The 17,595-nt window shown below is 41.6% G+C and overlaps 1 protein-coding gene across 1 annotated transcript in view; it reads right to left on the reverse strand.

The window, feature by feature from the left end:
- The window catches only part of NUP133 (nucleoporin 133), a 326,459-nt gene that overhangs the window by 181,189 nt on the left and 127,675 nt on the right, over positions 1-17,595 (reverse strand). Inside the window, exon 9 of the mRNA XM_073671535.1 lies at positions 14,582-14,729. Coding sequence (XP_073527636.1) covers positions 14,582-14,729 — 148 coding nt within the window. The remainder of the gene's footprint in view (positions 1-14,581; positions 14,730-17,595) is intronic.

Here is a 17,595-nt window from a genome sequence, read left to right on the forward strand (position 1 = left end):
AAGATGATGCCAACACTGAATATAGACTTAAAGCTGAACAATCCTATGTTTCAAATCCATCTAATGAGAATAGGGTAAATTGGTTGTAATCCCATAGATCATATACACAATACGCAGATTCTAAATCTAAATGCAAATTATTCTTAACTGATTTCCCAACTTAAAATATAATTGTCGAGTAAAGTAAAATTCTGGCCTTAATCGCTGGTAGGCATGATACCAATGCCATTCTTAGGATTCTGACACCGGGGGTCAAGTGGTTACTTCTGCGGACAACATTCTGGAGGGCTTCCATAGCAACTATAAGTCGTTACAAAGTTCCAAAAGTACTCACAATGAGACGGAGTGTCTTTCATATTTATCAGATCTCGAATTCCCCAAGGTGAGCACTTCCCAACAATCTTATTTAGATGGAGAAATCATCCTAGAGGAAATAAATGCGGCACTGACTGATATGGCCTTGGGCAAAGCTCCTGGACCAAATCATCTACCATTATAACAACCATGTTTTTCGGACTATAAGACGCAACTTTTTCCTCCAAAGTTTTGGAGGAAAGTGGTGGTGGGGGGGGGGGGGGTGTCTTATAGTCCGGATGTGCCTAGTCTTATAGTCTGGCTGTAGCGGTGGGGGAAGCGGCAGTGGTGGAGTATATCACAAGAGGTAGGAGCCGGCTGCTGCAGCTAACAGTGTGCCCGTCGTTAAAAGAAAAATATTAATTGCTCCCTATGCCCATAGTCACTCCCACCTCTATGCACCAAAGCCGGCATCTAGACTTGGAAGGGACTACGGGCGTGTGGAGCAGTGAATATGTTAATATTCATTCTCTTTAATAGCGGGCACCGGTAATCGCCCAGGTGCTGCGGCTAACAGTGTGCCCGCTATTCAAGAAAATGAATAGTCACTGCTCCCCACGCCCATAGTCTCAAGCGTGTGGAGAAGTGAATATTCCGGCAGTTGAAATTGACATGTGGGACGCACGGCAGTGACATCATGCGATGCTCACATGCGGAAATCTGCTGCTGGCGTCATAACAGAGGGAAGGCAAGTAGAATAGTTTATTTTTTTATATGTGCAGTGTGATAGGGGCCATGTATACCATGATGGGGGTGTGGTGGAGGGGCATGCATACCAGGATGGGGGATATTAGTACAGAGTTGGGAGACATTACCCCTATAACAGTGTTAGCTACTGTTGCGTGAACGTGCTAGGATAAGGTGTTATCCCAGGATGCTCGGGTGCCAACAGAGCATCTTCGGCGTGCTCGAAAAATATGTTGGTGTTGCCACGGCTGCATATTTCGCGGCTGTTTAAAGCAGCATGCAGCAGCAATCCCTGCATGTGGTGCGTCTGTTTCTCAATTTTACCACATGCGGAACGGCAAAATAACCCCCCAAAAAAACAATTCCTGAATTGCTGGTTTTTGTTCATTCTGCCTCCCAAAAATCTGAATAGAAAGATAAAAAAAAGTCATATGTCCGAAAATGGTACCATTAAAACCGTCAACTCGTCCCGCAAAAATACAAGCCCTCATGATTCTGTTGGCAGAATTATGGAAAAATTATAGTGTGCGACAGCAGCCAAAACAGATATTACAGTCTAATCATTTATACTGCACAAAGACCGGCATAAAAAAAAAAATAAACCATTCTTGACCTGCTGTTGATTTGCTCATTCTGCCTCTCAAAAATCGCAGTAAGGCTCGGTGCACATTTATCCTGCGCTATGCGTCGAGTGCTTACGCCGGGATTTCCGTGTAAATCTCTGAAATATACGTGATTCAGACGTTACGCCCAGTGGAAGATTCCCTATAATGAGGCAGATCGAGGCACTGTGGATGCAGTCTGGCTTATGATCTGGCAGTGTCCATCTTTTTAACCGTGCATAAAAGTGCTGTCTGCCACAATTTTATGTATCTCTGAAAAAAAAACACCACTGAACAGAGACCAGATGGAGTCCAGAGTAACAGTGCTGTTTCATTATAGTGAATGGATCCCTCTGGGTTTTCATCTGAATCAAGTCATTTGTTGATTTAAATGGAAACCTTGATATAAAGAGCAATAGAGTCCCGGATAAAATGTGATCCCAAATGTTATGTAAAACGTTCCTAATAAAAGCTTCAACTCAATCCACTCGGCTTTACTCGTAGGCGCAGGCGAGTGAGGGGGTCCCGCTCTCAAGGAGACACAGGAGCTGCAAAGTAAGGAAGGCCGGAGGCGATCGCTCCCTGCAGCCGGGCAGGTAAATTTAATAGGGCCCTGCTTGCTGGCCACAGGCACCCCAGGTAACCTCTTCATCCCATAGGGACAGGAAAACACTGGAGATTGTAGCGGGGAGGGGCTATTTAACCTCTTGTTTTCCTGTCCCTAATTAGAATGGGGAGGCTACCTCCAGGTGTGCTGTCGTGGAGGGGATTGGAGAAAAAGAACATTAACTATTTTCACAAAAATGTTACTTTAGACCCCTTTTCTTTTTTTTTTTTTTCGCAAGGGTAACAAAAAAATGGACCCCAAAATATGTTGTGCGATTTCTCCTGAGCACACCAATACCCCATATGTGAGGGAAAACCACTGTTTGAGCACACAGAGGGGTTTGGAAGGGAAAGAGCGCCATTTGACTTTTTGAACGTAAAATTTGCTTGAACAATTAGCGGACACAATGTTGCGTTTGGAGGTCCCCTGTTGTACCTAAACAATGGAGAAAAAAAAAACACAAATGACACCATTTTGGAAACTAGACACCTCGGCGAATTTTTCCAGAAAAATTATATTTTTTTTTAGCACCAAATATTTTTCATTTTCACAATGGTAAGAGGAGAAAATGGACCCCCAAAAGGTGTTGTGCAATTTCTCCTGAGTATACAGATGCCCCATATGTGGGGAAAAAACACTGTTTGGGCGCATGTCAGGATTCAGAAGGGAAGGAGCGCTGTGTGACTTTATGAACACAAAAATTGGATGGAATCGAGAGTGAACGCCATGTTTCATTTTGGAGAGCCCCTGATGTGCTTAAACAGTGGAAGCCCACCCACAAGTGACACCATTTTGGAAACTAGACCCCTCAGTGATTTTATCAAGGGATATAGCGAACATTTTGAACCCAGAGGTACGACACAGAATTTGAAAACATTAGGTCATCATATTGAATAAGTTGTCATTAGCAAGTGCTCGCTACTTGAGTTTGCATCGGGTACTCAGGTATGCACAATGTATCATGGGTGCTTGAGTGACAAACTCGAGTTTCCGCCTCGCATGTTTCACAGTTGTTAAGACACCCAAAAAAAAACACGCAGGGATCGCTTGTACATGGCAGGCAATCCCCACAAGGTTTTTTTGGCCGCGAAGCATATGGGACGGAGACTCGAGCACCCACGATACTCTGTGCATACCCCAGCATCCGATGCAAACTCAAGTAGCAAGCACTTGTGCTCAACACTAGTCGCCATATCGTCATCATTCTTTTTTCTTTACTTTTAAAAGAATCCCAACCCTAGCGTTTTACGCCGCTCCTCGTGCGCTATAAGTGATTGGACGACTTTATTCTTTAGGTTGGTGCGATTACAGCAATACCAGATTCATATCGGGTTTTTATGTCTGGCAGCTGTCACATACTAAGATTTTTTTTTGGGGGGGGGGGGGTTATGCAAAGACTAGTTTTTGCAATGATTTTTCCATATTTCATCCGACAGTAATGTAAGGGCTTGTTTTTTGCGGGACAAGATGAGGTTTTAAGCTGTACAATTTTTATTTACATTCATCTTTTTGATCGCATTTTATTCCATTTTTTGGATAAAGCATAATTTTTTGCTTTGTTTTTATTTTTTACCATGTTAACTAAAGAGGTTAACTACTGGGACAGTTTTATAGGTCAGGTCGTTATGGACGCAGCAATACGAAATGTACTTATTTTTTTTTCATAATATTTGTTTATGGGTACAGTATATTTATTTTTGGATTTTTTTTTACAATTTTTTTATTTCATTTTTTTTAACTTTCCTACACTTTACTTTTACGCTATGTTCACACACGTGTTTTGCTGCGTATTTTAATGTGCTTCATATAATGTACTTCATGACTGTTAACCCCTTTTTCTCATTACGCCGTTTACTGATCAGATTAATTCTTTTTATATTTGATAGATTGGGCAATTCTGAACGAGGCGATACTAAATGTGTGTATATGTGATTTTGAATGTAGGAAAAGGAGGGTGATTTCAACTTTATTTTTGTATTTTTTTTAACTTTACACTAGCTTCAATAGTCTCCATGGGAGACTAGAAGATGCGATTCTCTGATCGCCTCTGCTACATACAGGCAATGATCAGGTCACTTGTGTGTAGCAGAAATGCTCACTGGCTATGAGCGCTGACTGCTGGGCAGTCTGTATAGCCTCCCGGCAATGACAACTGCAGGGGTCTCCTGCAGACCCTGGGTTGTCATGCCAACCCATCAGCGACCCGCAGTCCTGTGACATGGGTCCTGATGGACAGGACATATGATGTCCTTCCGCTGCGGCAATGTTAATTATTTTTTTTTGCAGCAGAAACTCTAAAAATATTCCTCAAATAATCAAAAATTTGGTTCTGGTGATGTATTACTGTACTGACAGTAGTTCTGGTGATTTATTCATGTAAATACCCTGTAGGGAAGCAGCTGGAAAAGTCCTGGATGGTAGGAATGTGTCACTGAGGTGGCTAGCCTCAGTGATGTAGGAGATGAAGGCTCCGGCATTAAGTTGTTGAGAAGGTTTATAATAGGCCCAGATTTTTGGGTCATGGTTTTAGGAGCGATCAGAAAAAAGTGCTGGGTGAACAGGCCGCTCCCATACCGCAATTCCACGTTTTGATGGGACCATTTACCTTAGTGCTGTCTGTGTGTGAGAGATGGAAAGACCATTAACAGTGGACAGACTGTCTCAGCAGGCTAGTTATCTCTCAAATTAGTGAAAACCATCTACCTGTGCCATTTCATTGTTGGCCCTGAGACTAGTTGTTATTTTGTTTTGAAGATTGTGGCTGTGAAGAAAAGCGGTTTAGGCTATGTGCACACGATGCGGATTTGAGGCAGAAATTTCGTGAGCGTTTTTGCCTCTCCCTGGCAGAAAAAAACGCATGCGGATTTTACATGCGTTTTTTTGAAGCATTTTATGTACATCAATGAATGCTTTCTGGAACTAAAGTTATTTGGTGGGACATTGCTTAAACCCTTGGATTACCATAAGAACTGGGGTGAGTATATTGGTTCTTTTAAATGATTAAACAATGTGTATTGTATTTCAAATAAAGTGTTTACTGTCTTTATTTAACTCTTTACTTTAATTAAGTTTGGTCATGAAAAGGTCTGATTGACACCTTGTAATCACCAAACAAAAGAGCTGGGTGTCAGCTGGTCCCATTCATCCAATCTTCATTAGCATTTCTATTCATGTAAATTATGAGGCTGCTGTGAGCTGCTATTTTTAGTCTGGAAAGGTGCCATTTGTAAACATTTTCCCTGGCCATTAATCTCACAGCTGGTTCATTAGCAGCTATGTCCCCCTGATCAGCACTCAGCAGCGATTTGAATGCAGCATATTTTTGTTGCGTCCAAAACGCGGTGTTCTAATGCCGCACTTTAGATGTCGGTACATGTGAATCCACAGCATACAAAAACACTTCAATTGGTCAAAATCTGCAGCAAAGACTGGCGTGTCCGCTACAGAAATTGACATGCTGTGGGTGAGTTTGGGTACGTGGCCACAATAAGGAGCTGCAGGTCTGACGCTGCGTGTTTATACAGCGTCAAACCCGCAGCGTCCAGATGTTACAGCATAGTGGATGGGATCTCTAGAAATCCCATGTCCACTATGTGTGCATCAGAGGCTGCGAATCACTTGTGGACACTGACATGCAGCACTTCTTTCAGGACCGCAGCATGTCAAATCCTCTTGCGGAGTCGCTTATCTCTGTAACAGAAATTTGAACACAAAGTATGGAATGCAGTAAATCATGGTTTAGTGAACAGATGTGGATTTACCTGCGTTCAATAGAATGCAACGTTTTGGATGCAGCAAAAGATATGCGTCCAAAGCACTGCTACGTCCGGATCGTGGGCACAGAGCTGAAAAAAAAAATGGTGTGGGGTCCCGCGTCATTTATATAACCAGCAGAGGGAAAGTCGACCGCTGGAGGCTGATATTAGTAGCCAGGGAAGGGGCCATTAGCCAGCAATGTTCCCTGGCTATTAATAACAGCCCACAGCTGTTTGTTTAGTATCACCCCTCAGCAGTCCCAGAAATGGCGCATCCATAAGGTGCATAAATCTGGCGCTTAGCCTCCGCTCTTCCCACTGCCCTGTAGCAGTGGAGAGTGGGGTAATGGGGTTGGGGTTCACGTCAGCCTTGTATTGGCGGCTGACATGAAGCTCAGGTTAGTAATGGAGGGCGTTTATAAGATGCCCCCATTACTCACTGCGTAGTAAAATGGTCGTTGATTTTTCAATAAAAGACATGGACAGAATAAAGTATTTTAATGAAATAAACACATGGTTCTACAATTTTTTATTACATGGGTACGCAAAGCCCTCGATCTCCTAAAAAAAAAAACAAAGTAAAAAACAACCACATTCCTCACCTGTCCGCCGTCAATGACGCAGTCCAAGTACCACCGAGTGTCCCACGACGATTCGGTGGCAGATCGGTGACGTCAGCGCAGGTCCTGTAAGTACCGCCGGGGGCCACCAGACAGGTGAGTATATAGGTTTATTTTCAACATTTTTTTTTTACAGAACATTTAGCCTGCTTGGCTGGGAAGGCTACCTCTCCTCCCATCCACGTGGGAGCGGCGGTTGGGTTGAGTTGTAGTCTCCTCTTCATCGGGGAGGACCACACGCACCGTGTTTGCGCCGCAAATTCGCAGCCATTGAATTTAATTGAAACGCAGCAAATCCACATTTACCTATGGGTTTGCTGTGATCAATGTAACTCAATGGCCGTGGATTTGCAGCGTGATCGCGGTAGAAATGGCCATGTTGAGTTATGCAACACAATGCGAATTTGGCCGCTAATTAACCTATCATGTGCAGAGCACAACCGAATTTGCATTGCTATGCATGGCAGATCGAGTAACAAGCATTTTCACGGCCGGAAAAACACCGCAAAAACGCAACGTAACCTTACTTTGGTTTTGAAACTTAATGCAAGAATATAAACTTTAAATTGTTTTCGCCACAAAAAAGTGGTCTGTGTGTACTGTAGTCAGAATACTAGGTCCCACTCAGACAGAGCTGTGGAGTCCGAGTTAGTGTCCATTTTGGTGGAGTCAAAGTCTGAATAAAATGGACTGACTCCTCAAATATATGTAGTTAATTGGTACAGTAGTTCAATGCAATATGTGCTGTAATTTTTTTTCATTAGAATTGGGCAAAGTTATGAAATGTATTTTGTAATGTAATCCTATAAATGTCTATTCCTGATCCAAGTATCTAGGCTTTTAGTTGAGATACATTTGTGCTGCACTTTATGTACATGATCAGTAGTGAGCACAGTGCTGTGGAGTCAGAGTTGGAGTCGGTAGTCAGGGAAGTGGAGGAGTCAGATGCTTGGCTTACTGACTCCACCCACTCCATACGCCTATTTACATTTTTTCCCACTCATTGGTTCAGTAAAACAATGTGGCCCCTGGACAAAAAAAAAAAATGTTGCGCAACTCTGGAACAACATCTTTAAACACCGTCTGATATACTCTCATGCAAAAATCTCACTTTTCTTTGGCATCTTTCCATAAATGTTACTACAATATTTCCGATTCTACTTTTGCTCAGCAACCAAAAAAACGGTTGTTGCTATTCTCATCCGGAACACTGTCTTTACAGACAAAAGCTTGACACAGATCCTCTAGTTCACCATATCATTATTTCAGATTCGATTAATGAATACTATTGATAACTTAAAAATCCAAACACTACACTTAATGTTCATATGCAAAAAACATGGAGTAGATAGTCCATTAAAAATGAAGTTTATTAAAAAATATATAAAAAATAGCCAAACCTAAGTGTACAAAAATACAGACAGTCAATAGCTAGACTGAAGTATTAAGGACATGCTATCCACTGATAGGTATTGGGAATGGACGAGTTAATCGTATGCTTAAAAGACGTAAAATGCTAGTTTAAAAAAACAAAACATCCCTACTGAATGCATCCCATCTCACACTATAGATGAAAAAGACGCCAGCACTAATGTGTATTATGAATGAGGATGTATGTACGATTTAAGGTATACATTCAGTAGAGGCGGGAGCATCTATATATAGCCTTACCCATGTTCCCTATGTGAACAGCAAGCCGCCAGTGCAAACGCGCGTTTCGCGTGGGTTTCCAGGGGGATGGGGGCGGCTGTGAAACACTAGTTGGGACTGGCGGTGTGCTGTTCCACGCGAGGAACATGGGTAAGAGCTGAATAGGGATACTCCCACCACTACTGAATGTATCTTAATTAGAAGAGGTATGACCACAGAGTCAACTTTTGTTCAGTAAAACTAGGGGGGGGGCTAAATTGAGCGTGGTACATTGCATCTACAAGTTTCTGCACTCCTAAATACTTAAATTGAAAAACATATGGAACAGTGTGTGTAATAGTAGAGGCAACAGAACATCCCTCCCAAATGTGAATGGGGCACATTACTCAAATTCACCCTCAACCCAGTAAACGAGACAAGTCTCTGTTACTTCAATGAGGGAAGCCAAGGAAGTGCCATCATTCTCCATATAACCAAGGGTTTACTCAGCATACAATATTTTTTTAGTAATTGACCGGCTAGGAATCCCCTTAATGGATCCAAATTCAGCTCCTGCCAGTGGCAATGAAACAATTGTGAGAGTACTTGGGGGTCATTCTGATGCGTAATGCTCTGTTTAATGCTGTGCTAGCTTAGGGTGTGCTCAGGAATTTAACCCATCGAAAAATTGTGCCTTAACAATATTTATACCCTCAACATTCTTATGGTCATTACTTTTATTACTATTACATGTGTGTGTGTATTAGGCCTTGTTTTTTGCAGGAATAAATGCTCTTTTAAAAAGGGTTGGCTGAGACTTATTTTGTTGGCCTATGCTTAGGTTAGGCAATTAATATTCTAATAGTGGACAACCCCTTTAAGGATTGCCTGACTGCACTTGGCCATGAAAATCAAGAACTGCTTATGGAAGCTATTTGCAATTGCCAACCAATGATATCCCAGATGTGTTCAATGGAAGACTGGAGACACTACATGCGATGGTAGCAGATTCGCACCATGATAGACTTTCAAAGTGGTGGTGTGAGGTCAATAGAACACCTGTAGGTGGAGATCTCGCTCGTAGCCCAATATCATATAGAAGCGCCTTCTTATGGTTTGTGTAGACCCGTGATGGCGAACCTATGACACTGACACGCGTAGCCATTTTCGATGATACGTGGCTGAGAAGGACGTTTCATCCTCGGCCAGGTGCAGTAGCCGAGGATAAAACATTTGCTGTAGTGTAGACACTCTGTGCCGAAGGGCTGTAGGCCAAAACAACAGAACTCCGGCACAGAGCGTCTAGTTCTGGGACTACCGGTTAGGCCGTTAGGGGATCGTTGACCTAACTTCCGGCCGACGAAGCAGGGAGCAGCGGAATGCTGCGGGGAACGCATCTCTGGGGGCTTTGTGATCTCCATTACTAGCAACCATCATTCAATCTACTGTTCTGGGGTGTTGTGGATATCTAATTGACCATCATTACTGAGATAAGTGAGGGGGAGGCTGGGAGAGGCAAGGGCCTGTGCTATGGGTGCCATTTCCCGCCATTAGAAATAGCGGTAGCCACCTTAATTTACATAAGGAACGCCATCCTGCAGAAAAGTGCAGACTCCATTTCACCATTATTACTTATGTGCATCCTTATTAACCCCTATTTCTGCTTATTAACCCTGCCCTTTCCTAAAAGACAGTTACATGTGCCATCTTGTGGTCAGTTGGGCTAGTTAGGCCTGCAGGCAATTAGGGGAAAACAGGCTATCTATAATTCTATCTTCTATCTTCTGTCACTGCTCCCTGATGAAGAACCCAAAAAATAAAAAAACAAGGATAAGTAAAGGAAGTGGTAGTAACAGTAGCCGACCCTTTCAAGAAACATGGACCGAGATGTATGGCATTATAGAAAAAATGGCAGATCATTTTGCGTTCTATGTACTAGAACGGTAGTAAGCAGAACGTGGAATATAAGTAGACATTTTGAAACTAATCATTCCCAGCTCTTGAAAAAAAGTTAGGATGAAAGGAAGGAATACATTTCCAGGCAGCTACACCTTTATAAGAGCCAATCTAACTCCATCCTTAAATTTGTAAAAGGCTCTACAAATTTAACATCTGCAAGTTTGAGCATTGCTCACTCCATAGCTCAGCATGGAAAAGCATTCAGTGTGGGAGAATTTAAAGAAACCCTAAGATGTGCAACAGTTCTATTTCATGATATGCAGAATAAAGATGAAATTAAGAGAATATCTGAGTTACCACTCAGTAGAAATATCATAAAAGACCGAATAATGAGACTGAACACAAATGTACATCAATTAAAGAGAGACATAAGTAATTGTAAATATTTTTCGATCTCTCTTGGTGAAACCGATGTCACATCACATGCTCAGTTGGCAATTATTGGTCGATATTCTGATGGCCTAACAATGAGAGAAGAGTTGATAAAGTTAATATCCGTCCGAAGCAAAATATGTAAGGTTGTTATACAAACATTCTGTGACCTAAGAATTGATATCTCTAAAATTGTGTCAGTGACGACAGATGGGGCACCAAACATGGTGGGGGAAAAAGTCAGATTTGTCAAATTGTTTACGGAAGCTATTGAACATCAGATTGTGCCTTTTCATTGTATTATCCATCAGGAGGCTTTATGTGCCAAAACAGGATTCTTCAACTAACTGTTTTTGTAACAACTGACATTAAAGTAGTTTAATAGATGCTCGCCCTCTTCACAAGCGAGAATTTTCTGCACTTTTACTGGAGGTTGATTCCACCTGCAGTGGACTGCTGATGTACAGTGGGTACGGAAAGTATTCAGACCCCTTTACATTTTTCTCTGTTTCATTGCAGTCATTTGGTCAATTCTAAAAAGTTCATTTTTTTTTCTTTTTAAAGTACACTCTGCACCCTGAACTTAAATATCACATGGTCATAAGTATTCAGACCCTTTGCTCAGTATTGAGTAGAAGTCCCCTTTTGAGCTAGTACAGCCATGAGTCTGCTTGGGAATGATGCAACAAGTTTTTTCACACCTGGATTTGGGGATCCTCTGCCATTCTTCCTTGCAGATCCTCTCCAGTTCCTTCAGGTTGGATGGTGAACGTTGGTAGACAGCCATTTTCATGTCTCTCCAGAGATGCTCAATTAGGTTTAGGTCAGGGCTCTGGCTGGGCCAGTCAAGAATGGTCACAGAGTTGTTCTCTAAGCCACTCCTTGGTTATTTTAGCTGTGTGCTTAGGGTCATTGTCTTGTTGAAAGGTGAACCTTCGGCCAAGTCTGAGGTCCAGAGCACTCTGGAAGAGGTTTTCATCCAGGATATCTCTGTACTTGGCCGCATTCATGTTTCCTTCAATTGCAACCAGTCGTCCTGTCCCTGCAGCTGAAAAACACCCCCATAGCATGACGCTGCCACCATGTTTCACTGTTGGGATTGTATGGGCAGGTGATGAGCAGTGCCTGGTTTTCTCCACACATGCCGCTTAGAATTATCACCAAAAAGTTCTATCTTCGTCTCATCAGACCAGAGAATCTTATTTCTCATAGTCTGGGAGTCCTTCATGTGTATTTGAGCAAACTCTATGCGGACATTCATATGTCTGGCACTGAGGAGAAGCTTCCATCGGGCCACTCTGCCATAAAGGCCTGACTAGTGAAGGTCTGCATTGATAGTTGACTTTGTGCAACTTTCTCCCATCTCCCTACTGCAGCTCTGGAGCTCAACCACAGTGATCTTGGGGTTCTTCTTTACCTCTCACCAAGGCTCTTTTTCCACCATTGCTCAGTTTGGCTGGACAGCCAGGTCTAGGAAAACTTCTGGTGGTTCACTGTGCTCTTTGGAACCTTGAGTACTGCAGAAATTCTTTTGTAACCTTAGCCAGATCTGTGTCTTGCCACAATTCTGTCTCTGAGCTCCTTGGGCAGTTCCTTTGAGCTCATGATTCTCATTTGGTCTGACATGCACTGTGAGCTGTGAGGTCTAATATATACAAGTGTGTGCCTTTCCAAATCAAGTCCTATCAGTTTAATTAAACACAGTTCTACTCCATCATTGGAGTCCAGCTATCTTGAGGAGGAACACAAGGAAATGGACTTCATGTGACTTAAATATGAGGTGTCTGAGCAAAGGGTCTGAATACTTATGACCATGTGATATTTAAGTTTTTCTTTAATAAATTTGCAAAAATTTCTACATTTCAGTTTTTTTTTTTCAGTCAAGATGGGGTGCAGAGTGTACTTTAATGAGAAAAAAATGAACTTTAGAATTTACCAAATGGCTGCAATGAAACAGAGTGAAAAATTTAAAGGGGTCTGAATACTTTCCATACCCACTGTACAATAATGTAAGATGGCTGAGCCAAGGCAAAGTTCTTGAGCGCATTGAAGAAATTAAGCTATTCCTTGAGGATAAGGATCTGGGAAACTTTCATCAGCCCAATGATAAGTTGGTCAACACCCTGATGTTTTTTTTTGTTGTTGTTTTTTTCCTTTTACAGATCTCTCTGTTCATATTAATGAACTGTAATTAAAAGTTACAAGGTTTTGGCAAAAGTATTGACGTTATGGTTGGATATATAAAAGCTTTTGAAAGTAAACTTAAAAATTTCAAGTGAGCTGTAGAAACTAAAACTTACAAGTTTTTCCCTTTAGTAACAAATTATTTTGAGAAGGCCAGTGCAGCTGAATAAAATGAAATGGAACCCTTGCATATAAAGTACCAGTATGTTTAAGGCTGTGTGCCCACGACGCGTTTCAGCAGCGGCAATTCCGTTGCAGAAAAGCTTAAAAAAACGCTTGGTAGAAGGCCTGCCATGTTTCCCAATGATAATCCGCATGACCTGTGCACAAGCTGCGGAAATTTCCGCTGCGGATTATCATTGCGGAAAAAAACGCAGCACTACCAATTATTTTGCGGAAGTGCTGCGTTTTCGCCGCCATTGACTTGCATTAGATCGCATGGAATCCGCATCAATGGATCTGTACATGAGCATGCCATGTGTTTCAATGTGCAGATAGTACCAGGGTCTGGAGGAGAGGAGACTCTCCTCCGGACCCGGGTACCATAGAACCTGTAAAAAAAAAAAAAGTAATAAAATAATAAATATTATACTTACCTTCTGATGGCCCCCGGTATCCTTGTCTTCACTTGCTGGCAGATCGCGGTGGACTGAAGGACCTGCGCTGACGTCATGTGACGGCAGGTTCTTCAGTGTAGTGCACTGCGAGCTGCCGGCAGCCAGGACAGAGCGAATAAAGACTCCGGGGGCCATCAGAAGGTAAGTATAGATTTATTTTTTTTTATTTTTTACCATTCTTTACAGTCATACTATATAAATCCATGCCGGTTGCATGGATTTATATAGTGTGACCAAGTTGTCAAGCACTTTCCAAGTGATTCTAAAATCGCTTGACAACCCGCATGCAGAAATGCATGTGAAGAACGCTTCACATCCGCATGTCCCTGGCAGGAAAACGCATGTACAATCCGCATATACAATCCACAAGCATTTTTTTCTGCCAGGGAGATGCAGAAACGCTCAGGAAAAAATCCGGAGCATTTCTGCATCTGTGGGCACATAACCATAGACTCGCTACTTGACCAGTTCAGTGATTGATTAAATCTATTTAGAAACCTACAACAGAACTTAAAATAATTAAGTATCCTGATGTAATAGTCTACAGTAGTTTGGAATGAAATAGTTTCCAATGGATGCAAATCGATGATTTGGAGATGCAAGTTGCAGAATTTCAAGACAGCATCTGGGCTCAGGTGTTGAGGTCAAAGCTTTAGAATCAAGAGGAGTGCCACTACGAACAGGAAATATGGAGATTACCAGACACTTAGCACCCTGAAAAATATAGCAATGGATTTACTCACAATTTTTCCCTCTACGTACTATTGTGAGACCTTATTCTCAGCGTTAAATAATATCAAAACCAAACAAAAGAAAGATTGACAGATGAAGTTAGTAGCGCTTGCTTGGCTTTGAAGTGTACAAAATACAAACCTTCAATTGAAGATTTAAACAATGAAATTCAGCAACAAAAAAGTCACTAATAGGCAGGTTAAAGAATCTAACCCCCTGCAGTGGCTCCAGACTGGTCTTCCATTGTGCAAATCTGGAACATTATTGGCCTCGCAATTGCAATGGGAGCTGCCAGCAGCGAATCTTATTGATTTGCATGCCCAAGTGCAATCAGCATGGCATAACATTCATCAGACAGACAAAGATTAATTACTTCACCACTGACACCAAAAAAAATAAATGGTATATATCTGTACCACAGAAATGCATAACAGAAAATTTCCTATAAATATATGACACTCACCTGAAAGAGAGGACTGAGCTGGGTGACCTCAACACTAATTTGGTCAGAAAAGTTGTAGCCTTCGTCCTTTACAGTTATAAGCGTGTAGTAGCTCATACAGGGAGTATCGCCTGGATGCCAAGCAGCAGCCAAGATGACCATCCCGTCACTGATTAATAAATAAAAAATAATGAATAAATGAAAATGTAAAATTATCAAGCAAATTAAATTAACATTTATTCGTTAATACAAAGAAATGTATTCAATTATACTTACAACAGTCTACATTATCATCAAAAATTTACGTGGTGTTGTGCAGAACTGAAACGCATAATTATAAAAGGCAGGCACATCTCAAGCTGCCTGGAAGTTACAGATTGCAGAAAATACATTGTGGTCTGCCGATGAACAAAATTACTAAGCGAGGTCTAGAAAATCAAGTTTGTGTAGAACCCTTTACTTAGCAGTACTTTCTGCTTCACCTGAAGAATGGACATTTCTACTGCTCCTGTTTCAATAGTAATGGTTCTAGCGCTGTTATCGCCACATTTTATTCATTTATATACCCACATATACTAATCTATAAATCAAGTTTGCCGCACCAAGCATTCACAAATAAGAAATTTTGGGCCAAAATGTAAAAAAAAAAATGTTCTTAAAAAATCTTGTCACAAACTTGCATTGAAGGGAATGGGTCACAAAGTACATTTTAATCAATACATCTTGGAATAAAAATAATTTCCATTATTCAGTGATTTAAAAAAAAAAAAAGTTCCTGTACTGAGAATCTTATAAATATGTCACTGCCATGTCCTGTGTAATGTCTGCGTCTGATCATGAAGGAACATGGTGTCTGATCATACCACAGCTCCTGGGCAGTGGAGGAAGCAAAAGAGTTTACAGACAGGACAGCACGGGATCACAGCTGCTGCTTTCTATGAGGTAAAACATTTCCCTGCCTATTTTTAACCCCTTTCCGACGAGGTCAGCAATAGTACGTAGCTGCGCCCTGGGACTAATGAACCAGCTACGTACTATTACGCGTGTGGCGATCGCACCCGCACACAAGTGGTGCAGGGCGATCGCCACCGGGTGTCAGCTGATTGTCACAACTGACACTCAGTGTTATGTGCAGGGAACGGTCCCACACCGCTCCCTGCACATTAACCCCCGAAATGCTGCAATCAAAGGTGATCGCTGCATTGCGGGGTCAAGGGAGGAGGTGATCACTATACTCGCCTCTCCTGTCGGCGTCCAGCAATGTCTGCGGCGGCTTCTGGATGTTGTCATGACGACATCTGGGTCACCAGGAGGCACGACGTTACTTTGGTCATGCGCAGTGCATGACCAAAGTAATGTCTCCTGTGTGCAGCGTAGACAGGTTTCATGGCATAAGGAGCTGCTGCTCTCCTTGCCATGCAGCCGATTAGGCTGCAAAAAGTGAAAGTCCCATAGTGGGAGAATGTGCAAAAGTTAAAAAAAAAAAAAGTGCCAGAAAGTGAAAAAGAAAAAAATTGTAAAAAAATAAATAATAATCCCTAAAAATATATTGTACCCATAATATTTATTATGAAATAAAAAAACACACCATAAAAACACATTTGGTATCACCGCGTCCAGAACGACCTGACCTATAAAACTGTGCCGCTAGTTAACCCCTTCAGTGAACACTGTAAAAAAACTAAATAAAATACGAAACAAAAAAAACAATGCTTTTTCATACCACCAAACAAAAAACGCGATCAAAAAGATAAATGTAAATAAAAATGGTACCGCTGAAAACGTCAACTTGTCGTGCAAAAAAACAAGCAGTCATACAGCTTCATCATCCGAAAAATAAAGTTATAACTCTCAGAATAAAGCGATAAAAAAAATTCTATTTTCTAGAATAGTTTTTGTGTAAAAGCGCCAAAAAATAAAAAAAACAAGTATATAAATGCGGTACAGCTGTAAACATACTAACCTGAAGAATAAAGCTGCCTTATCAATTTTACCACACGAGGAGTGGCATAAAAAAAAAAAAAACAAATTCCTGAATTGTTGGTTTTTGTTTATTCTGCCTCCCAAAAATAGAATAGAAAGCGATCAAAAAATGTCACATGCCCGAAAATGGCACCAATAACAACGTCAACTCATCCCGCAAAAAACAAGCAGTCACATGACTGTCGGCCAAAATATGGAAAAATTATAGCTCAAAATATGTTCATGGAAAAAGTAGTCTATGCAAAACAAAAAGAGTCTTTTAGTTTGTGACAGCTGTCAATCATAAAAACCCGATATGAATCTGGTATCGCTGTAATCGCACCGACCCGAAGAATAAAGTAATCTAATCACTTATACCGCACGAGGAACGGCGTAAAAAAATATATACTCTAGGGTTTAGGGCTGGGCTAGGGTCTGCTCTTGATTCCAGCCAATTTTGCATTCATAAAGTCACACAGTGCTCCTTCCCTTCTGAACTCTGTTGTGCACCCAAACACTGTATTTTCCTCACATATGGGCTATCGGCGTACTCAGGAGAAATTGCACAACAAGTTGCATGGTGCAATTTCTCCTGTTACCCTTATGAAAATGCAAAACTGGGGCTGAAAAACATTTTTGTGGGAAAAATGTGAACATTTTATTTTCACGGCTCCACGTTATAAACTTCTGTGAAGCACCTGGGGGTTCAAGGTGCTCACCACACATCTAGATAAGTTCCCTGAGGGGGTCTAGTTTCCAAAATGGTGTCACTTGTGGGGGGTTTCCATTGTTTAGGCACACAGAGGCTCTCCAAACGCAACATGGTGTCCGCTAATTATTCATGCAAATTTTATATTCAAAAAGTCAAATGGCGCTCCTTCCCTTCTGAGCCCTGTCGTGCGCCCAAACAGTGGTTTTCCCCACATATGGGGTATCTGTGTGTGCAGAGGAAATTGTAAAACACATTTTGGGATCCATTTTTTCCTGTTACCCCAGAAAAATAAAAAAACTGGGTCTAAAGTAACATTTTTGTGAAAAAAGTTAATGTTCATTGTTTTCTTCCACATTCCAAA

The sequence above is a fragment of the Phyllobates terribilis genome, unplaced genomic scaffold, assembly GCF_046119375.1.
Source record: "Phyllobates terribilis strain yellow unplaced genomic scaffold, ASM4611937v1 Scaffold_3__8_contigs__length_932513732, whole genome shotgun sequence".
Lineage (NCBI taxonomy): Eukaryota > Metazoa > Chordata > Amphibia > Anura > Dendrobatidae > Phyllobates > Phyllobates terribilis.